The sequence below is a fragment of the Hippocampus guttulatus genome, chromosome 23 (assembly GCF_054856545.1).
Source record: "Hippocampus guttulatus isolate MCC_2025c chromosome 23, RoL_Hgut_1.0, whole genome shotgun sequence".
Taxonomy (NCBI): Eukaryota; Metazoa; Chordata; class Actinopteri; order Syngnathiformes; family Syngnathidae; genus Hippocampus; species Hippocampus guttulatus.
Window position 1 is genome coordinate 2,873,894 of NC_141283.1, and position 23,172 is coordinate 2,897,065.

The 23,172-nt window shown below is 43.7% G+C and overlaps 2 protein-coding genes and 1 long non-coding RNA gene across 4 annotated transcripts; 1 reads left to right on the forward strand and 2 right to left on the reverse strand.

The window, feature by feature from the left end:
• Nucleotides 1-4,217: 4,217 nt before the first annotated feature.
• LOC147185710 (radial spoke head protein 9 homolog) lies at nt 4,218-6,076 on the forward strand. 2 transcript variants are annotated; one of them, XM_086104546.1, is made up of 5 exons: nt 4,218-4,649; nt 4,720-4,876; nt 5,097-5,226; nt 5,320-5,466; nt 5,823-6,076. In XM_086104546.1, the coding sequence occupies exons 1-5, from the start codon at nt 4,423-4,425 to the stop codon at nt 5,981-5,983; spliced, it is 822 nt and encodes a 273-aa protein (XP_085960672.1). In that variant the 5' UTR covers nt 4,218-4,422; the 3' UTR covers nt 5,984-6,076. The 2 variants fall into 2 exon arrangements, with proteins under 2 accessions (XP_085960672.1, XP_085960671.1); XM_086104545.1 differs by having other exon boundaries at nt 5,097-5,466.
• Nucleotides 6,073-7,901, reverse strand: LOC147185711 (large ribosomal subunit protein mL66-like). The gene is made up of 6 exons (XM_086104548.1): nt 7,742-7,901; nt 7,549-7,580; nt 6,995-7,099; nt 6,776-6,899; nt 6,411-6,480; nt 6,073-6,326 (listed from the first exon to the last, which is right to left on the reverse strand). The coding sequence occupies exons 1-6, from the start codon at nt 7,884-7,886 to the stop codon at nt 6,182-6,184; spliced, it is 621 nt and encodes a 206-aa protein (XP_085960674.1). The 5' UTR covers nt 7,887-7,901; the 3' UTR covers nt 6,073-6,181.
• A 7,255-nt stretch (nt 7,902-15,156) lies between these two features.
• On the reverse strand, nt 15,157-19,026 carry LOC147185712 (uncharacterized). The gene is made up of 4 exons (XR_015099462.1): nt 18,579-19,026; nt 16,468-16,584; nt 16,206-16,359; nt 15,157-15,693 (listed from the first exon to the last, which is right to left on the reverse strand). It is a non-coding gene; the product is annotated as an uncharacterized LOC147185712 (long non-coding RNA).
• Nucleotides 19,027-23,172: the final 4,146 nt, after the last annotated feature.

Genomic DNA, 23,172 nt, shown 5'->3' on the forward strand with positions numbered 1-23,172 from the left:
GATACGAGTGACACGAGGTCCACTTTTACGAGGTGATTTATTTATTTGCTTTAGCTTCGACGTTCACGTGTGATTTACATATTGCAGGTTACGTCACGGCCTTCGTAGGAACGCCCCCTCCACCACGACGGATGGCAAAATAACTACAGTAATCCCTCATTTATCGCGGTTAATGGGGACCAAAACCACCCGCGATAAACGAAAATCCGCGACGTAGCGTCCAATTAACATAAACAGGTAAAAAAATAAAATAAAGTCCGCAAACGGTCCGCGAGAAGCTGTAAAACAACAGCGAGTCACAGAGCAGCATATACAGTACTGTACTCATGCATATATTTTTTTTAAATATAGATTTTTTTTAATATGTTTGAAAAAATCTGCGATGCACTGAACCCGCGATAAACAAACCGTGAAGTAGTAGTAGTATGCTCTAAATGCTATAATAAGTGCTCCAAAAGGTTCCAGGGTGTTTTAACTTAACACCAAGCCATGCCTATGGCCCATTAGTCATCATGAGCTGCAATTTTCTTTCGAAAAAAATATGACAGTTGAGGCTATACTCAGAACAATGGAAAGTGCAAAGGACTCGGTTAAGATCTGAGAGGGAGAATTGTAGATTTGCAGCTGCTGGCAAAGGAAAGCAAGTTTTGCCTCCAGTAATTGAAAGGCCTTTGGCGTGAAATCAGGCAGTCGACTTGGCTGTGAAAGAATATTCAAATACTTTTGTGAGGTCCCTGGAAATGAAGGGACGCTGGTTTAAAAAAAGAAATGGCTCTCAACTCCTAAACGTTACAAGTCATATTTTTGTGAAACATCTTTCATGTAATCTGCCCGAATGTCTACACTGTCATCATATATTCCTTGCTTTATTTCTGATCTCGCGTGGTCGTGGAATGTTGATAGTTTTACGTAAACGTGAAATACCCAGAAAAAGTGTTCACCAGTCGGGCGATCACTCACGATGCGGATGTTCGCCTTGGACATTTTCGGAGGATTGTTAAAAGCCGACAAAAGCAAACGTAGAAGTTAAATGACTGTCATTTTTATTCTTTATTCGTTTTTTTTTAAACTTTATGCACAACTCTCATTTACTGTGCACTAATCTAACTAACTTGTATTAGTTACATATTTTGATGCATTTTTATGCTTCAGAAAACATTTGTCTGAATTTGGGGGGGGGTTGGAACGAATTAGGGCATTTACATTGAAAACAATCTCTACTTACATTTTCTAGTTAAGAATTTTCTTCCAAAACCAATTAATTGCGTAAGTAGAGGTACCACTGTATTATTATTTATTTTTTTTTGTATTTCCGTATGTCTGGACAAAAGGAAGGTCAGTCGTTTGAGAATTGTAGTTCATTTAACTTTGTTACACAATGAGTGACCCCACCCTGCTTTTTTTTTTATCTTGCACTCGACAAATACTCCAATTATAAAAACCCCAAAACTAATTGCAAAACTAAAAAAAAAACACAAAAGCATTTTTGAAAAAATAAAAACAAACAAACGTGCTCGAAAAACACATTCAAACTAATTGAATTTTTAAAAAACAAAAGTCAATACAAAATGCAAACTAACTAGCAAGAAAATAATAATTAAAAATCCACAACAATCATAACCCTGATCCAAATGCTTGGGCCTAACTGCTGAAATGTCCATTTTTGGGTGATATGGTAGCAGCTTAGTGAAGCTTTCCAGTACCACACTGTGCCCAAATCACACAAGCCCCGTCAGTGGTGCACAGCTTGAGCCACACGTGGCTCTGCTGGAATTAATGATCGTGTGAAAACCTCGGCCTAATTCAACTGCAAAACACACCAAGAAATTTGGCTCGCGCTGGAAGGACTGCTGAAGGTGGTCTAGAGCATTTGTTAGCACTGACGTTCAACTAGTTCAAAAAAACAAAACAGCCCCCCAAAAAAGTCTCTAGATTGAGTTGCGTGTTGGTTTGCAACCCAGTCCGTTTAATTTCCTTAAAATGCATTCTTGCCATTGTTGTCGTCTGCGCTTTTGTACAACATAGACACCACGATTTAGTCTCTTGCTTGCCTCTCTTTCAGCATTCACTTTATCCTGCACTCCCAGGCCATTCAAGTTCACCAAGAGCCACGGGGTTTTATTCATATCAAGTGCATCAAAAAGGAATTAAAGACAGTTTAGTGCGCAGGTTTCGCCCATGTGTCAGCGCCAAGATCGATGGCCGTGACCCTCGAAGCCAACGAAGAGCGTCTGGCAGCGACATGCTAAGGCGACGCGCCCTCGCCTTTTGTGCGGCGGGATTAGCGTCGTGGCAACCCGGGTCGCCCGGGGCGGCGGGTTTCCCAGAGGGAGCGGGACCGCGACCGCCTCCAGGTTTTCTTCCAATCCTGTAGCAAGTGGGATTGGACCGAGGCATGTGTGGAGTAACAAGTGGACACTAGGGCTGTTCAATATGGCCTTGGAAAAAAAAAATCTATTTCTCTCTGGTTATTTTCTCGCAAGCCCTTCCATGGAAATAATAGAAATACACAAATCACAGAAAGTTCGAAATATATTGTTTTTTGGGTTAAATTTCAGGATGAAACTTAAATATAGGAAGACCCCGCTGAGTAATTAGCCAGCCAATATGAAGCCTTTTCAAGATGATAACCGAGTGTTTGATAATCTTTCTCGTGAAACAGCTAATCCTGTTCAGTATGCACGGGCAGGAAGTAAAGGGCATGCATGGCTGACAAAACATTATCCTGCGTACATTAGATTCTTTTCCATTCTCTCAAATGGCCATAAAGACACATTTAGATGTTAAGATTTATATTCATGATTAGCAACACGAGTCACTAAATGATCTGAAAACCTTACCTCAGACTGTGTTTCTGTATGTGAATGTGTAAACTGTCATTGCGCACTCCCCACTTTTCCAAAGGAGTCACCCCAGTCGCACCCGCTCTCTCCATGAGTCGGCGACATTAGCTTGGCAGGGAACTGAAGCCATCACTGCTAATGGAGCATGTGACTCCAAACTGAGGTCTTTTGTTTGGACAATTGAAGCCAAGCCTTGGGAAGAGGCAAGCATGGGAATGAATGGATATTTTCAATTTGGGGGGGGGGGGGAATATTCGAAACGGCACTCTTGAGCAAAAGCAGTTTATTATGTGGTGGTCCATTGAGACTAACTGAATTCACCACACAAATTCCATTTATCCATTCCAGCTTTCTCCCAAATGTAATGTGGATTTTTTTAAATTATGTAATCCAGCATTCCATATCGTACTTTATAAAATAAATTACAGCTCCATTAGACCACAATGGTGTTGATCACTTACCATGTACTGTTGTGTCCTGTAGTTATTTGCAGGCGAGTACTGCACAGGCCTCTTCTGATTCTCTCCAAAACAGAACCTTTAATAAAAAGGGTTCAAATTAGTGTTGCATCACATATGAACATTTTGATAAGTTTTCTTCAGATAATCACCGTTTCTCCGTGGACTTAGAACAAACAACAAACCATGCCATGTTACTTTGCTAATGTTGTCATTTTCTCGTCATTTTGTAGGGTTGCAAAGAACACTGAACATACTGAGAAAAACAAGAGGGGGAGTAGTATTTTAAACTTAAATGCGACGTGCAATGTGTATTGGTTGCTTAACATGTTTCAGCTTTCAGGCCTCTTTGAGAGGGACATTTTGTCGTCTGATTAGATAAACTTTTGGTTGGAAACAAGCCAACGTGTGGGGTCGGACGGGTATCGTTGCAAAAATAATGCAACGCGTTGCATTTGGAATGTACAATTCTATCAGCAAATGCAGGTTTTTGAAATTCATATTACAAAAGACAAACCAGTTTGCGCCGACGGGAGAGTTTATGGCTTCTGGGTTGTCGTTTTGTATCTCTTAGTGTCGTTCACATTGTAATCAACGCCATTTCAAAGTTTGCGCGCTCGTAAATGACGTCAGGGAAGGGAAAAATCTTCGCATGCCAATCAAATGACGTTTTATTCGCAAACGAGAAAGTTACGCGCTGTCATGTGATTATGAGCACGCTTTTGAAACACACAGCGGTTTACAGCAACATGAGTTTAGATTCTCCAAGTTGTAGTTCAAAACGTTCAACGTGTAGTTTCTGTCTCTTAAAACAGCGCTGATATATTCAAATATTCAAAATGACGTCACATTGGTTGCTCAGCGTGACCAATCAAATGGTTTGTTGAAACGTTGCCAAGACAACCCGGAACTAACAGCCCACACGCTCTAAAAAAAAGTGACGCTAAAACCATTACTAGCTCAGAGAAAAATGACGCCCAAAACGAACCAATAGCTAATAATCTGTGACGAGTGGGTTTACTAAAACAGTAACGAACAAACTCTCTACCCGCAAGCGTTGTCTGGCGCTAGCTAGCAAGCTAATAACGGTTCAGACAGTGCTAACAACAACTACATTGACAATGGACGCTAATTCGTTATCCTATTCTTTGGAGCTGGTTGCGGGTAGCGGGTGCATTTTGAACACGGAGCAAAGGGCGGCTCTGCAAACTTCACTGATTATCTTGAAGAAAAACTACAAGTTCAATCGAGTGTTGTTCTGGGGCAAGATACTCGGTTTAAAAGAGCACTATTTCATCGCTCAGGGGAGAAGGGATGATGAGCTGAAGGACACACAGCATTTCTACAGGTAACATCTTTATTTATTGCGTTTTAAAACCGCACGCGTTGTTTACATTCCTCACGGTGGGATCTTCCAGCTTCAATTGTATCGATTGGTTCCTGATCCCCACGACCACAACCGAAATGATCGAGGACGTGTCCAAAACAGCAAAGGGCCGATTCGAAGGCGACCCATCATTTGTGTACGAGTCCAGACAAGCGGAAAGACTTGATCCTTCAGTGGAAGAGTCTACAGTGAGTACCATCTTGAGTTATCCCATTTAGATGAGGTTTGTTCCCACAAAGTGAATGTGTGCATTTTAATAACTCACTCTAAAATATTGAGGATTGGACAGGTCACATTTCCAGGTGGATTTAGTTCTGGTTGTGGGCTAAAAATCTGTACCTGGTTTTCATGATTGCACTCGAGGAACAAATCCAGTTGGTATCCACTTCAATTTGTTCTTGTGTTCAGACCAAAGTGACGGAGGAGACGAGGCTGGCGGTGACGGTTCACCACATCAACGAAGACGCTTCTGTGGTGCCGCGGGGCGCCTTCATCAACAGCACGCACGGCGTCGTCCAGATCAATCGCAGCTTTGGCGGTGAGAGTGGCTTCAAATTGCTTTCTTGTGTGAACGCAAAGCTGCTTAGCAGGGGGAAGAAAAAAAAACATGAACACAATGTCTGTCCCTCAGGCCTCTCTAACACTCAGGCAGGGAAACTTGAAAATTTTCTTCACTTTGCTCAGCCCAAGAACCTGAAGAAGAAGTCCCTGTTGGAGATGGCTGATTTGAACCCCGCTTTGGACTTTCTGGATCCGCTGAGTGAGGACATTCCAAAAGGTGAAAGCATAGTGGGAGTACGGCGTTGGCTTAACATTGCACTGTTTGAAGATACATGTTTACGTTTGTTTTGTGTTCCAGTTTTACTTCAATTTGCTTTTATTTGACAATCTGTCCTCAGGGACGTTATTCAATAGTCTCCCATGTCTTGTCAGAAAGAGAGAAACAGGCCATAATAAATTGAAATGAATTTCGTGTGTGTGAGTTGGGAGAAACTCTAAAAATGTTTTCCTTATATGGTCTTTACATCGCAGATTTTCCACATATGTCTGGAATGTATCCTACGTGGTGAACTGAGTTTCACTCTAGGGGAGTAACGTGATGCGCACTAATTGTTCCCATCTTTGTACGTGTAGGATCGTGGAGTCTTCAGTTTGAGAGTGCCAACAAAGTGTGCGTGATTCGCAGCCTGCTGTGGTTGGGCCTGACCTTCTACCACGTGCCCATGACACCGCTGCACGGATTCATCTACATCGGCTACGGGACCAAGAACTTGGACCTGCCCTTCATGCTTTAAAAGAGAGATGTGGTGTACCGCAGGATAAAATGTATTTGTCTTACCATTTGATTCAATCTGAATGATTTAAAAAAATAAAAAATAAAAGATCAACAAAGCATATTTTTATTTGCCTTTCGTCTCCATAATACTATGTTACGTTTTTGGTTTTTTTCTTTGTTTTGAAAACCAACCAACTAGCTGCAGCGCAGGGATTCTTCAGTGTTTAATGTGAAGGGGCTTCGGACCGTATCGCACATTGTCCTTGAGCAGAGGGCTTCCGACCGCCATGCGTTTCTTGCACCACTTTAGCCCGCGTTTGTAGATGGGCTTGACAGATCTAATGGACCAGCGGGTCAGGTATCTGCACGGGGGGTGGACAGACGGAGCTTTTAGTGTAATACATAACGCTCTTCTGCATCGGAAACAAAACCAGTGTTGGCGTCACCTGTTGAGTTGCGGTTTGGGTTTCGGGACGTGGCCCTCTGGAAGTTTGGGTCGGTGGTCGGGAAGCAAACCTCGGAACCAAAAACAAAATGGACTGTTGTTAACAAGTCGTCAGGTAGCGTCAATGGCTATCATTAACCTACACTAGTGTAGTTGTCATATTGCAACACAATAAAAAAAAATAAACACTTGTCGGCCATTTTTAACAAAAGCTCATGGAGAAAGAATATGTATGGCAGTAACTTAGCCTGCCTTCTTGTGTCACACGATCATGTATTTTTACCCCGCTGCACAATCCAATTGTATGCCATAATTATTCAGGACCATTGTAAATCAATGCCCCTCTTGGAGAACCGAGGTACACACCTGCTCTGTGAGCCATCTGCACACACACGGCAACCTTGCGATGCTCTTCAGGACAAAGACCGGTAATTCTTTTGGGCAGCATCCCTCCATCTGATCTGATGAACTGACTGAGCAGCAATACATCCTGTCAAAGGAGAACAGAAAAAAAAAAAAAACACAAAACAAGGTTTTTAGAGGTGACTCAGTTATTACCCACGACAATATTTAGATATCATTTACAGTGTAGTTGTATTTGTTCTGCAGGTTCCATCTATAGATCGGACACTTGGCGGTGGGATTTGGTGGTTCGGGTGCGGCTGCAGTGTCCAATATTTTTCCTTCCATCTGAAAGACATTTTTGAAAATTAATTTGGCACATTTGCTCAGATTTGCAAATGTGAAAACTACAGCTGCTCCAAGTGCTTGGTTCCATTTAAAGCACATATCAGATTTTGTGTGTCTATCTCAAATGTACATTTGAAGTGACAAACTATTTCCTCTATCAATCTTTAGAAATACATTGCATTATACACAACAATGATAATGCATCGGATATTTGCTGACAATTACAGCTCATACATCTTAGTTGAGAGTAACTACCACTTTGATGATGGTCATTGTCATTCTAAATCATAAAAAAAAAAGACAAAATATACATCTAGGACAACCACGTCTACATGTTGTATTGGATAAAAAACAGTGTTAACTCAAACTGCCAGGAGCATAAAAAGAAGCACCGTAACGCAACGGATATAAACAGTAAATGTCATGAACAAATGGATGTTTGTACTTACGGTCACCGTTTGACCCTCATGCTTTTCCACGACTGTAGAAACAAACAAGGGGAAACATTTGACATTGTAGCGCCTTAATATTCAGATTATTTCAAAAGAATAAGGAAGCGTCTCGTTGAAAATCATGTCGATCTATGTACAGCATATAGCCACACACGCACACTATTCTTAAAATTGCGTGAAACCGTCTCACCTTGACGGATTCCTCTCCTCTGACTAACCGAATGCGACAACGGTGGCACTTGTATCCTTTGCAGCGAAATGATCTGTCCGCTTATACCACAGTTAAAAGACGCGAATGAGCTCCAGACGGACCGCAGAAGACCGCGGGCCGCCATGTTGGATTTCTGACCTTGCTCGCTTCCGCTGGCGAGATTAAAAAACAGCGACGCGAGCGGTCAGGATGTGTAACTGCAGAAAACGGAATTTTTCATGGGTTGACATTTTTGCATGACACGTGTGAAATTACATAAACAAATCTATATTTGCACCCTTTGGTAACAGTGGGACTAATAAATAACCCGCGTTAAACAGCGAAAGGACAATGACACAATGGCTAAAAGGTAAGCAGAGCTACAGCATCACCAACATTATCTTCTGATAGTAATGTTGAATCAGTGGTGGGCCCTGCATTTGGTACCTGGTCCCTGCGTGGGAATTTACCCAATGTAATCTGCCTCTAAATACTGCCACTATCAAATTGTGATTGCAGAAACCACCACTTTGATACAAAAACACAACATAACAGCACAAAACTGTGCCACGCATGTAAACAGGAGAACTTTTGAATTAATAGTTAACTAAACGTAGGACAGCGATATGAAAAATACATTATGCTTATCACAGGTGATGATTATTCACTGTGTTTGTGCATATTGATACATGCGTCTTTTGTTAGTCTAAATTGGTTGTAAGTTTTGCTATGATTCAGAGGATGGAAAAATACTGGCCCGGATTAAAACAGCCTCTTTGCTAATATTGTATCCAGTAGTTTAAGCGACATTGGTCAGCAATCTTCAATTGAGCAATGGACAAAACTAACATCCAAATGCAAAAGCCCAAAAAAAAAAAGAGTTCAGTTAATGTCAAACTAAGCATAAAACAAAGAGAAATACGCACCACGTACTTAAAACAACCACATAGCTTAGCCTTTGGTCTGCTAATTTAACGCTAATGCTAATACGGGCAATGATTGTTGCTAATAAGCCTTGAAGCAATGGATTTGAAACGATACAGCAAAACATGTACAGCGACAATAATACTTTCCGTCATATACTTTCAGTACTGTTTTCTATATGAACACTTGAGTTCTTTGCAAGACATGGCCGACTGCAATGTGATTGGCTGGCTGCAATGTCGAGACAGGAAACGCATGTGAAGCAAGTATGAATTGGCTTTCATCCCGCCCCATACGTAGTGCAACAGGTCGAGGCAAATAGCGAAATAAAAACCGCTCACTCCTAACTTACTATGAGATAACTTCTGTTGTGAATTGGCACTATACAGTCAAAATAAAATGCAAAATGGACACAACCTGACTTTGATTAAACACCCCCCCCCCCCCCCCGACCCCAACTGTGCGAATACAATCCACTTGAGTTTCTTGAATTTATCCTTTCCTGGCTTTCAAGCAAAAGGTTTACACAGCCAAGAGGAAATTCCTTTTCAATCTCAAAATTTATGGGTACCTATAGGGACTTTTATCAGAAACAGGATGTGCAAGATGGGTCGAGATGGAACTGGAGCTAATCTATGATCACAGCTTTGAAGCACAACGCCGGCTGAAAATTAAACACAAGGGAGGAGAATACAACGCGGAATCGGAGGGAAAAGTGCTTGTCATAAATGTGTAAAGTGCAAATATTAACACTACAAGAGGAAGCGAAAGCATGTGTCTCCAATGAGTATTTAAATATTATGCACCAGGGGGAATAAACGCGCAAAATTTACGACGTCCTTTTTGTGTGTCCGCGTTGCGTGGAATCTCAAAACAAATATGAGGTCATGCTGCTTCGCTCGCGCCGAGGAGGGGAAATGAACAATCTGGTCAACAGTGGTTGTGAAACAAGATGAGGCTCTGTTTTGCAAACCAAAAAATGCTGGTTCGGAAAAAAAGAGGAAAAAGACAAAGAGTACTTTTACCTCTTGAAACCGCCACGCTTTCAACCTTGTTTTTTTTTTGTTTGCCGTTATCACGTTGCCGCATCTGCTTGCGTCGAGCCAGCGGGCATTTCACCCGCGCGGACACAATAGCTTCCTTTATTTTCTTTTTCACCTCTGATTGCCCTCGACTTTGATTGTCACAAATGTTTAAAAAAACAAAACAACAACAAAATAGCATCGCATCGAATGCCTCATTGGGAACGAGACAAGGAGGCAAACAACAATCACGGAGGAGCACAAAGGTCTCCTGTCTTTGACTCTCAATGTACCATGAGGGTGAGATAATGTTATCGGGAGTCTTTATTTTCGTTTTTTTCTAGCCTTCTGTTCTCAAAAATTACAATGGCAAAGCAATTGAGAAGACTGAGGGCAGCAAGAAAACGAACGAATACATTTGTTCACGTAAAATAGCTTCCAAATAAATCTTACATTGGCTAATGACGACCCGGAAAAACAAATTACCGGCATGTGTTATAGTTCAGATTAGATGAGGAATCTGGGCGGCACGAGACATTCTTGGAGCCGACAAACATCAAAATTCTCTTAAATGAGGCCACGGGTGGGGAATACCTTGCTTCTCGGACTCTGTTGCTGCTCCCTGGGTCACGTTCCTTCATGTCGCTGTCGGGTTCAAATGTATGGAGTCAAACTAAAAAGTGGGAAATAAAACAAATACTCAAATAAAGTACAAAAACCCGGGAAACTCGTATTTCCGTATCACATTAAAGTGGAAACAGTTCCGACATTTTTTTACCCTTGCGTAGTTCTTTGCAAAGTTGCCAACTGGCTCCTCACGCCTTTTCATTTGTTTTTTTGCAAGTCCATGTTGTCATCTAACATGAAAAGCAAAGGACAAAACATTCCCATTTTCACTCAGCGGCTGGACTCTCATCAATTGCTGTTGACATGATGGATGACTCGAGGTGTCTTCTAAACTCTTTTAAACTGGGGAACAAAATAGCCTGTTGAAAAACAAACGCATGTGCAAAGGGTGTCCACTATTTCACGGTTCATCTTTCACGTGCATTTACCAGAGAATAAAAGTGACGATGTTAGCATGAAGCTACCACATTATGTTATTTTATTATTCGGTTGAAGATTTGTCCTTAAATATAGAACGTTTAATTATTGTTTCATGTGGCGGTTTGACAGCAAAGTTCCACTGGGAGTGACAAACTTTAGTCTAGCATTTCTTGACAGCGAGAAAGTGAGAACGGGTTCTGGGGGGGGGGCGGATACGAAAAACGTGGAATTTTATAATCTTAAATATGCTTGAAGTTGTAATGTAACCCCCCCCCCCCCCCCAAAAAACAGGATGTACTCCAAAAATTTGTATTTCTTAACCTGATCACATGATAAGCTGCCCACTGTAGTAACCGCTGACAGACAAGACGCCGCCAACTGAGATACGACGATGAAAAAGTGACACCAGAAAGCAAGATGTGGCTTGAAATGAAACTAAATCCAACCAAAACAATGCAAAAGTTAACCAAAATCACAGATCGTGACACGACGTTTGCTGCCAGCAAATTACCGTATTGGCCCGAATATAAGACGGTGTTTTTTGCATTGAAATAAGACGTCTTATATTCGGGGTCTAGACATTATACCCATTCACGACGCTAGATGGCGCCAGATATCAATGAAGCGAATGCTGAACTTGACTCCCCAGGCCAAAGCGAACCCGTCACGAAGAATAAAAATAAAAATAGCGGTAGCACAAAGAAGAAAAATTAAAAATAGCGGTAAGAAAGAAAAGAGAAGAAAATCATGGAAGAGATAACAGAAAATGGAGAAACGTAGCGACAATCTGGAAAAAAGTGGGTCGAAGATCGGCCAGGTTAGCCGGCAGCTGAGGAGAAGTTATGATGTCATTTACATTTCAAAAACCAGAAGTCATTCATTTACGAATGTGATTGCACTTTAATTTACATAGTTAAATGTTCAGATATTCAGATTTGAATGAGGCAAAATAACATGCTTTTTCTCTCAAATATATTGTTAGAATCATTTGTTTCAGATGTACTCTAATTATTTTCTGGATAAAAATTAATTTGGTGTTCAAAAAGTCTTTTTTTTTCAAACTTGAGTCTTGAAAAAGAGGGGGTCGTCTTATAATCAGGGCCGTCTTATATTCGGGCCAATACGGTATCTTGACCTCAAACACAAGAGGAGGGCAAAAGAACACTTCACACTGTTCCATTCTTTTTGTCTCGCCCACAGATTGTCTTGACTCCGTCATTGTCACCCGGCGCGCTCAACACAAACATGACACCAGAAGGGACATGTTGGCCACCACGGTTCCTTTGGGTTAATCGGCGAAAAAATAGGACGGGTTCCTCAAATGGTGTTTCGAGCGTGGAGAGGCGCGCACTGAAATGCAAATGGGATTGTCTCATTTGCGTTGAAGAGAAGCCTGATAGATTAGCATCGGGCCGCCGACCACAGAAGCGCCATTGTCTCCCGTCATCGCTTCTCTTTGTCGGCCACATTGAAGCCGTCGCAGTCCCCGGGGAGGGAAGTCTAAAATATTGCATCTAAAGTGTCTGGCCACCTTCCTCGTCCGCCTTTGGTATTCAAATGAAACATGGGCCCCATACAAACAGGCACCGCAGCCAAAGTAAATCAGATAGGATTCCCCCTCTCAGATGAAAAGAGCTCATCTGACATTCTCACAGCGAGCGGCGAGGAACAACCGAAGCGATGTTGCTTCGATGTCATGGTGGGAAGTTATTGCTTTGTGGAAAAGGTTACTGTTTTCACCTCGCTTCCTGGGGCTCAGCGTGGAGCGAGCAGATGAGCTAAGAATCGCACACAAAAATGAATCCGCACCAAACCCCCGTGGGGGCGTCCGCATTTCCCCCCCATTCGTAGTCACGCCGCTCAGTTTGTTTGAACTTTTTTTGGGGGGGGGGGGGGGGGTGCGCAGAAAAGGCCCCGATAGCTCAGGCATCTGCTGAGGGGGGTGGGTGGGACATAAGAGGGAACATAAGAAGGGCGCTCCCATTGCCAAAATTGCTGAGTCCATGTGAACAATAATGTCCACATGTCCATCCATTTTATACAATCGCCGCGAGTGAACCGGAGCCTATCCCAGCTGACTTTGGGCCTATCGCAGGATACAACCAGGACTGGTCACCAGCCAGTCACAAGGCACATCTTGACATATAACACAACTAAATTTTGTTTGACCGTTTGCTTCACTGACAAAGTGAGTTACGGCAAACTAGCATGAGCCATGACCTGTTGCGCCGGAATGTGTGATTAACCCTTTCAGGGACAGCGGTTACGACAGTGGACAGCTTATCATATTATCGGGTTATCATTATTGGTGCACGGAAGGGTTAAAAGCATTTTATGTGCTCTCATATGTCTGATTTGTACTTTGTTAACTCATTCAGTACCAGCCAATTCTGGACCAAGTCTGAAAAGACGTTTAAACGTCTTTGGGAGTGAATGAGTTAACTATTTCTGTATATGGAACTGTCACTCTGTCTTTCAAAATAAGAGCATTTAGCTTATTTATTTGTACTTACAATCTGTATTAGGTCATTCTTTCTCACACTCAGTCTGTCCACTCATGTCTTTGAGGTGCCATGACATAAGTGACAACCAATAGATGACCTCGACAAAAAACGGGAACAGGAAACTGCAAACAGCCATGAGCATGGGGTGGGCGAAGGGTAAACCGAGATGAAAATGCGACAAGCGTAGTGGGACTTTTTCTAGCTGACCCCGCAAAATTCACGAGCTACTTTCTTGAATGTGAGGCAGCTTGGCAAACTGCGAGCACACTGCGCTTCCCTCCAATGTGGGTTTCATTTAGACCGCCAAAAATTGGCATGGATGGAGAGGAAGACGACTAATCTGGCGAAGATTTGCCTCATCCCAAAAGCAGACGTCGGCTCATTCCCATGCGGATGGAATGCGAAGATTTGCTGCCGACCAGATTGACGGTATGCAATTAAGGGCCCGGCTGTCACTAAGAGGCTTTGCTGCGTGATTAACTCGTGAGGTCCTTTGCATCCAAAGAGGTCAACTGAACACAATTAGCCTATTTGAAGGGGATGACTCTGGTGGAAGGCGCCCGCTGCTTGGAGAAGGAGGAAAAAGAAGCGGACAAGTGGAAACAGGTCGGGCGGAGATCAAGGCCTTGCGCGCCCATATGTCATCGTCTCCTCTCCGTGAAGGTGACAGGAATCTTTATTCAGCCAACTCTAAACACCACCCCCCCCCCCTACTATTTTATTTTGTCTCCTCTGCCACTAGTCTTCCCACACTAATCAGGATGCTGGCTTCTTCAGTAGATGTGTTGCTTTGAAGAGGTTCTTATCCTTATTCTACCCCCAAACACCCCCTCCCCACCCCACCCCATGCTCTCTCTTCCAAGACCCCCCCCCCCCCCCCCTGGCTCGCTCGCTCCCGTATGAACACATTCCCTGCGTCAGGAAGGCCTCCGAATCCAATTTTCATGCAGGTTGCATTGCCAGTGATACAATGGCTCCCATAGCCCCACAGAGGGCCTCTTCCAATGTTTTGAAACGCTTCTTCAGACCCAACACCCCCCCCCCCCTTGTCACGAGGTGTTTAGGGGACGCTTAGGACCTGTCCACATGAACACGTGTTGTAAAGTTAGCAAGGAAATTCAATGTTTTGAGTGCGCATAGACAAAAGTTGTGGATGGCTGAGAAAGTGAGCTGATGGAAAACGCCAACCAGGGTGAAGACCAAATCATGGCAGTGGCAACCGAGGTATTCAATGGCTGGGCGGGGACTTAACCACCATCACGGTGCAAATATAAAAACCTATAAATCAAACTCTAAATCTATGCTACAAAAAAGAAAAAAAAAACCCAAAAATGCAGAACAGCTCACCACACAGCTGCGCCACTGCTGTACATCATCTAGAATGGTCCAGAATGAATATTTATCCAATAAAATGGGGGGGGGGGCTCTCACTATAAGCTCCCAAGTTTTTGCACAATGTGATTTAAGATGAATTTAGGGTTGAGATTTTCTGTCTGCTCGACCACCTGCGGGTAGCATCTTCCTCCACTGGAATTTGTGTGACCTTTCAAAGGGTCACATCACCTCCATCCCTTCATTTTATCTTGGAACAAGTCAATTAACGGGCGTCAGAGCAGCTAGCTAGCTCTCGTCGGGGAATCGAGGCTCAGGTTTCAGTTCCTCTTTATCGAAAGGAGGCGAGTGGAGTGCCACTATAGTTTCCCCCCCCCGCATGCACTTTTTCTTTCTTTTTTTTCCTCCTTGTGTCGATGTTGCTATGGCGCCTGCAGTGGCATTCGGAGTCCCTCGACTTCAACGTAATGGTTAAATGATGGTGAGGTGGTTCACTTCTTGGACTGTGTCTTATTTGCTTCCACTCACATCCTTTTTCATTCCCGACATTGACAAAAGCATTGGACTCATTAGAAAGTCGAAGCTTAGTTATCTAAGCAGCGGGCAGGGGGCGGTTCATTTTTTTGTCACAAGTCAGCCTCATTGCGGCTGTGAAAATGTATAACATGCGGCATCTCATTTCATTCATCCATCTATTGGGTTGCAGACGTTACGTTCCCAGCAGGGGGCGGTGGTGACTGTCCGTTGGGGCTAACGGCAAAAGACCAAAACACAATGAAGAACACTTGGGAGGTCAACGTGACACCCGCAATATTAATACTGCACCTTTCCGTCTCTGGCAGTGTCAATCAAAAGTCAAGGGTTTATTCTCCGGATTGGATTGTCTAGGTGTGTTCCCCAAAAGTTGTGGGGCCGTATGAGGACGGCGGTTGGGAAGCCACTGTACAGCGGTCAAGTCGAGAGCTTTTGCCGCCTGGGTGCTTAATGAAGAGACGTTTGGATTCGGACAAAAAAGAGAGACGTGATGCAACAAAAGCGAGCGCGCTTGAAAAGAAGCCAAGCTCAAGTCCTTCCATGTCCCATTCACTGGTTCTCTAAGGGCCGAATCTTCAGTAGAATTCCACTGCGGGCACACACAGGAAGAGGAAACGCATTGGTGGAAGCGCTTTGTCATGTGGGAACGCATACTCATTTGATGTTTTCAAGAATCTCGAGAAGCATTACGTGAGCAGATAAAACAAAATTCAAGATCATGTTTTTTGGGGGGGGGGGGGGGGTTTGCCCCCTACCGTGGCTGATGTGACAGCAACAACAAAGGGACTGTGTTGCGTGAGTCAGATGAACTGAAAACGTCACAGGGTAATCTCAAGTGGAGATTTCGGCCATCGTGACGGTATCAGCGCTAACCAATGTTTCCCTCGAAACGACCTGTGTGAGCAATTGCGCACTTCTCTCACCCTTTCAGAGCACGCGGCGACAGCTGGCGGGCGCACGCGCGCACGTACTACGTTTCGACACTATTCCCTTCATTTCCACCCCGCTTTAGTCCACAAACAGGACGCCAGACTCTTCCCATTTACGTTACAGTTTCGGTAGTGCGACCGAGGGTGCGCACCCGGTTGTTTTGATGCATACCTTGACACATGCTCACTCACGCTCACCACAGACGAGAGGCTGCAAGGCGATGCGCCGGTGGCTCCTTTCAGGAAGTCCAAACATGGACATCGTTGACGGGGCTCTTGAATGAAGGTCAAAGGTCAAGGTGGCGATGCTGAAAATGACCCGCGTGCTATAATAAAAGTAAAAAATTTGGGCCAATGTTATTCGGGTAATAAATCGCCATGCGATGATATGTTCTATTTTGATGTGAAGGTAATTAGAATTTTTTTCATATTACCTTGTGATGGTTTTGGACAGCTGTGATACTGCTTTGGCCGCCGTCTGACGTTGCTCACCGTGGCCCAAGGAAGGCTCAGGGAATTAGTAGCTTTTCTCCGGGTAGTCCAGCTTAACTCTAACATTCCAAAAACATGCATGTTATGGTTTATCAAAGACTAAAAAGTGCCCAGAAGGTGTTAGGGGAAATGTTCCCATCGGTTTATGACAGTTTTGTCGGAAGTCGGAACCTGCCGCAGTCACTAACCCACGCTAAAACTGCTAAAGTCTTAATTGAAAAAAATATATGCGATATCTATCTTATCTAGTCACTTTGCTGAAGTTTTTTTTTAACAGTCTCGAGACTTGTGGACCCATTTATGGAGAGCACACTGTAAAAAGCAGTGGACTGCTTATTGAGCCTTGTGAAATACTCCAAGCTCTCCGGTTTGGAATAAGATTTGTATGGCGATGATGCGAGGCGTATCCTTCCTGAAAATGTTTGTCAAAATCTGAATTTGACGCCATTCCTCTTGCAGTGCTTGACTGATGTCGTATACAGAGCTCCGGCAGATGGTTCGAATTAAGTTCTGTGAATGTTGTATATATTTGCTGTCAAAGTTGGATTGTTCACCGGTATCTACGGGCCATGCATGCATGGTCCTGAACACCAAATCGTCCTTGAGAACTCGGCAGGTTGCCGCCGTGAAGTTATCCTTTCGTGCCAGCGACATAAAACACACCAAACATAACGGACTGGGAAAGTTGAAAGATGGTTCTGCGGTGGATTTTTCTTCTCCGCATTCTCAGATTAATCAGCCCCTGCAGGATTTGGCTGTTTTCTCAGGGGGGATGAGAGACTATCGTGGTTGGCGAAACTGGACAAAAAAAATAATAATAATACAAAAATTCACATGAACTGTCGTTTTTGCATCATCCGAGGGGTGACTAATGAATCCTTGACTGGAACTGAGATGATTTTATTCTTCCAATCAATGAATCACTATTTTGGGGACGTGCTCCACATCAACAAAAAGTGACCAATTTTCCAAGTACTTGTAAGATGGCGTTTACTGTAATTTAGTTGTCCCAAACACGACCCTTTGCTGACATGGTCGCAAAAGAGAGAAAATGCTTTTTATTATTCGTGTAGCCCATTTAAACATTTCCTGCACCCTGTAACCTGATCACACGATAAACTGTCCACTGTAGTAACCGCTGTCCCTGAAAGGGTTAAACAGCTCATGTTAAAAACAAAAACAAAATCATTATTACCCCCCCCCCCCACACACACACACCACACCACAAGATAATCACTCAGGATAATCGTTTAGAGCCGGGGGGAGAGGGCGAGGGCACCAATTCTCGCCCTCGAGGGCCCCTATCCTGCTCATCAGCAAGCTCTGCAGAAGCCTGCTATCGATCCGGATCATTTGAATCAGGTGTGTTGAAGGAGGGAGACATCTAAAACATGCTGGATAGGGGTGCGCGAGGACCGGCCTTAAGTGACCCCTGGTTTCGAGACGGTTGACAATCAGGCCTTCGGTGACTTTGACCGGGAGGAAGGGAAAATGCTTAACCTTGACCCAATTGTCGTGTGTGGGCCCCCGAAGGCAGATCAGGGGTGATCAATCACTTTTGACCAACCTCGCACCACAGGATGATCACTCACGATAATCGAAATGAGATGTCCGGCAATCGGGCCCTCGCCGACTTTGATTACCAGGGAAGGAAAAAAAAAAAGTGCTCAAATTTGGCCCGATTGGTGGTATGTGAGTAGCCCACACCACAAGATAATCGCTCAGGATAATCTTGTCGGGTTCTGATAATCGGGCCTTTGATGACTTAGAGCTCAAGTGGGATTTAATTCGTTCCAACAATGTGATGACTGGATTTTTTTTTTCAGTGGGAGAAAAAAAAACAACTCTTTGAAGTAAAAAATAAATAAATAAAAAATTTAAAATCTGTCCGACAAGATCAATTCCCAACAAAGACCAAAGAAAAAAAAAAAAAAAGGGCGCGCAAACCAAAAGGTCCAAGGAGAAAAAAAAGTTGGCTAAGAAGCATTTATTAATCCCCAACATCTTGTATCATCACAGGAAAGACAATAAAGGGAAATCTTCACAATCTCACCAGGGTGCTGGAGGCTCGTATCAGGGAGCTTAGAGGATGATGTCAGCTGCAAAAAAATTTGACGCAATCACACGTTTTTTTGTTTTTGTTCCGAGGAGATCCTCCCCCGCTGCTCTGCGCTTGTTTAAAGAACAGCCCCGACAAATGTGGGCAGTTTTCTCTTTGAGGCGGTGAGCGCAATGATCCCAAACACAAGGGCCTTTATGGGGGCCGAGAGGGATTAAACGAAGCAAAGTGAAGCAAAAAAAAAAATACTCTCGGCTGACTTGGTTCTCTTTGTGCCTTGCAAACACTCTGTTGTCACTCCAACCGCGCCTCTCCTTATAAAAAAAAAAAAAAAAAAAAGCACAAAAGGATCAAAGTAGGCGACCGCGCACGTTTGCCACACTGAAGCGACTCTTTCATTCCTTTCTTTCACCTCACAGATGTTCGCTGCGATCTGCAGGGATAATATTATTATCAGAAGAAGTATATGTGAGTAAACTTTTTTAACTGTCTAAAATGTGATGTTCCATGAAATTGTTCTTTTGTCCAGATTCCAGGCAAATCTAACTTCAACTATATTCTTATACATTATTAGTGGTTTTGTTTGTTTGTTTTTTTTTAACCTGTCAGATTTCAGATTTACGGTTTTGGATTCACAGATTTTTTTTTCTTGCGCAGTTTATAACTAGTTTGGTCTTTTGGTTGTTTTGGGTGTAATTCCACTGCCGGCCATTAGATGGTGTCACACGAGTTGGTTTGACACTGGAAATTTTAAAGGAATTATTTCAGCCCAGTTTAGCTTTTTTCTAAACCTTAATGAATTCAAATCCTCTCGTTATGAGGAACACACTTTCATTGACAAACATCGTTATGTGCTGAGTAATACGACCAATAATCGAAAATGTTACAGACCACATCTGGATCATGTCAGTGCTTCCGTGACTTAAACCGACTTTAGTCTCGCTCTTTCCTCTTTTCATGTTATCCTGACCTAGATCTTCCTGAATTGCTCCCAATGCTTCGTTTCCAATGTTCCGGCATGTTAGTGGTTGATGCACCTGACGGGAAAGCGCGTGTGTACACGAATACTTGACGCGGCGTGTTTTGTGAGATGCTGAGGCGTGCTCCACCTGTTCCACGTTAAAGAGAATTGTGCATTGTTTGTGTAAGAGCTCCATATGCTTCAATCATTACTGCATCTCATCGAATTATTGATTTCATGGGCAATCTGACGATATGTGGTCTGAGGTCGCAATTTTTGGGGGGGGGGGGGGGGGTTGGATGCCAGGTACTTGTCCTAAAACATGTTTCTTACAATAACTTACGGGAATGTCCAAGGTGTGTGCGCATATTGTTCATTCTGTTGTCAAGCTGGTGGAAAAACTCCTCGTAATCGGGGGCGCTTAGGGACATGACGTTCCGCATACGTTCAGACCACTTCGAAAAGCCGTCGGTGAAACTTTGAGAGGTTGCAATAGTGGACAAGTCGCGACAGTTAAGTCATCGACATGTATACACAGGGTGAGATCTGAAAGATGCAGTCATGTATTGCAGTGAAAAGACAAACCAAAGATTAAAAATAAAACATTTTTGAACTAACATGTAAGTAAAAGTGTTTGTGAGGTGTTTTTTTCCATTCGTTATATAAGATATTGGATCTAGCGGCGGCAAAAGAGTGAACTGCGATATAACGGGGCAACAGAAGTTTCTCAAGTCATTTTTTTCCCTTGTAAACGCATCGGTATCAAGCTCAAGCATGACCTTGAAGGTTGCTTGATTCTCATGGCTGGCCTCAGCTCGCTCGACTTCAGGTTACAGTACGACCTTACTCGTAGTATTTAACAATCGCCCTCCCTGCAGCACAAATGTGGCTCTCATTACTGGAGTACTGCAGTTGGAAGGGAAAACCTCGGGAGGCGGCGGGTAATGCGAAACAGATAGTCCATATCTTTATTACGACAGGCCAACACTTCCAAGGAGGACATACCTTTGGCATCGTGGGGGGGGGGGGGGGGGTCACGTTCGAGATCTCGGCTCTGGGCTGGGAATCAGATGAGCCTCTGAGGGTGCAACAGAGGCGGGCGTTACCAGCCTGCTGGTGGTGATCCGTCTCCTTCAAGGAAGATCTGCTTGGCCTAAGACACAGAAGAGCAACTTAAATGATGGAGGGGAGGGGGGGGGGGCAGTTTTCAATTTTTCATCAGCGCTACTGGAGGGCCACAAACGACCACACACTTCCGAACCAGATGTATGGGCGTGTATGGGCGTGTGTGTGTGTGTGTGTGTGTGTGTGTGTGTGTGTGTGTGTGTGTGTGTGTGTGTGTGTGTGTGCCTGGTTTGCTTGCCGTCAGCCACACTCCGCCTTAATAGGACATGACAGGATGAAATCCGCAAGAAAGCTTTCAGCCCACGAGGTAACAACCTGTAACCCGATCAAACTAGAAAATGTTTGAAACGGTTCGTCCGCCGCGTCTGAACATTTGTCTGGGACCGTTGCCAGATCGCAATCACGCTGAAAACCAATTAAAGTAAAGACCCCGGTGTGTGTCCTCGGAGAGGGTGTTAGTCTGCCGTCTCGAATTAAATGACGCTGTCATCACGTCCGTCGAAATCGATTAAGTAAATATCATGTAACGGCTCACAGTTGTCGTTCAACCTTTGGTGTGATTTTTTTTTTTTTTTTAACCTCGTGATGGAGAAATTGCTCCTTTCCAGCAGCAAAGGATGATTAAAATCGCAAATATCCCGACAGACTTAAGATTGTTATTGGCGTAGCTTTTATTAATATTTTCATTTGATTTCGAACACTGTTAAAGTTGCGAGGGACCTCCCCCGAGCTTTATTATGACAAAGGACGGGCTAGGTGACACGGTAACACTGGTTAGCATGTCCGCCTCACAGTGCAACGGTGCGGGGTTCGATTCCGGCTGCGGCCTTCCTGTGTGGAGTTTGCGTGTTCTCCCCGTGCCTGTGTGGGTTTTCTCCGGGTGCTCCGGTTTCCTCCCACATTTCCAAAAACATGCATGGTTTATCGAACACTCTAAACTGTCCCACGGTGTGATTGTGAGCGCGGGTGGTTGTTCGCCTATGTGTGCCCTGTGATTAGCTTTCAACCAGTTCAGGGTGTATACCCAGTCTACTGCCTGAAGACAGCTGGGATAGGCTTCGTGAGGAGAAGCGGATCTGAAAATGGGTGAATGGAAGGTCAAGCTTCCAAACATGGGCTGGTTCAAGACGTGGCAGAATATAAGAGAAGCTGACAAAGGACATGGGGAGAAGCAGACTATTTATACACACGGGCTAACAAAGAGACAGAAAGGCAGGAAGTAAAGTTTCTGAAAACGAAAGGAAATAATTACAAAATAAAAGCCGACATGGCAAGATGAAAGACAGGACTAAAAACTGAGACCTTAACCTAAATGAAGAGATAGGACAACAAAAATTACAAGAAGGGATTGGCAACCACAATATCCAAGTAGTTACCAGATAAGCTAACAGTTAGCCCAGCTTCTTCTATTTCTTCTTCTACTCCCTTCCTTCGAAAGCCCTCTTGCATTCATGTAGCGATGAACTGCGAGGCAGCCTGAGGTATTTTCCATCGTCACGTATGGGGCCTCTAACATTTTAAAAATGGTTTAAGATGTTAAAAATGTGTATTTGGGTACCCCTGCTTCACACTTGGTTTGGTCCTTTTGCGTTACACGCTTGTGCTAATAAAGAGGAAAATGTCTTTTCCCAGATGTTAACTCCCGCTTTAAGCCGCGCAGCTGCGAGCGCTCTCGCCGACGTCTTGAAATCATAATTCTCTCTCCCCCAAAGCGCATTCAACGTGGGCTCAAATATGAACATTCTATCTTAAATTGCACTGTCAAAACTGATTTGTTCATTATGGAAGCCCGGGCCGCTTTTTACATACTAATGGCGTCTTCCTGGGGACGGAAGGCGTCGCTTTGCATTCTTTCATCGCCGGCTGAAATATGGCAGCGGACGTTTGATGGATCGCCGGGATGCTTCACGCGGACAGTCGCCGTCTCGTGAGAACGAATTCCGCTGACTCCGTCCGGCTGAGTTCCCATCAGTTGATGCTGACATCAACTTTGATTGGTACGATAGAAGAAAAAAAAAACACACACACACACACAGACAAAAATAAATAAGTAAATAAATAAAGTTTTGCCTCTCTTGACGCACACGGTTAAAAATCTCTCTGGAGAATTTTGAGGGAAATCACACAAAGTTTAAGAGTATTACGTTCTAACTGGGCTATGTCAAGCCATGGAGTATTTGCACGCCACCAAACATTTATTTTTACTTCCCCTCTTGAACAGATTTAAATTTTTCCATTTGAGTTGGACAAGTTTGTGGTCACAATAATGGTGGAAAAAGCTTTGGAATTATTTATCCTCCAACGGTGACTGAACAGGTGAGTGTCGACTTTTCATTACGGAAGGTCCACTCGCTAAAGTTATAATCACGAGTGGTGTTCGTAAAGCGTTTTCATTTGACTGCTAAGCTGTATAGTCCACCCGTCCACCCAGCGTATAAATATCCTGATCCAGAAATGAGCTAATGACACAGCCTATGTTTTCAAGGAAATTTTTTTTAATAA

Bases quoted from the DNA above. Each gene is read 5' to 3' on its own strand.
- LOC147185710 (XM_086104545.1), top strand. From the start codon at position 4,423: ATGGACGCTAATTCGTTATCCTATTCTTTGGAGCTGGTTGCGGGTAGC. The intron at 4,650-4,719 runs GTAACATCTTTA...GGGATCTTCCAG, and splicing joins GACACACAGCATTTCTACAG to CTTCAATTGTATCGATTGGT. The intron at 4,877-5,096 runs GTGAGTACCATC...TCTTGTGTTCAG, and splicing joins CTTCAGTGGAAGAGTCTACA to ACCAAAGTGACGGAGGAGAC.
- LOC147185711 (XM_086104548.1), bottom strand. From the start codon at position 7,886: ATGGCGGCCCGCGGTCTTCTGCGGTCCGTCTGGAGCTCATTCGCGTCT. The intron at 6,481-6,775 runs GTGTGTACCTCG...TTTGGTTCCGAG, and splicing joins GCAGATGGCTCACAGAGCAG to GTTTGCTTCCCGACCACCGA. The intron at 6,327-6,410 runs GTGACGCCAACA...CCCCCCGTGCAG, and splicing joins CCCAAACCGCAACTCAACAG to ATACCTGACCCGCTGGTCCA.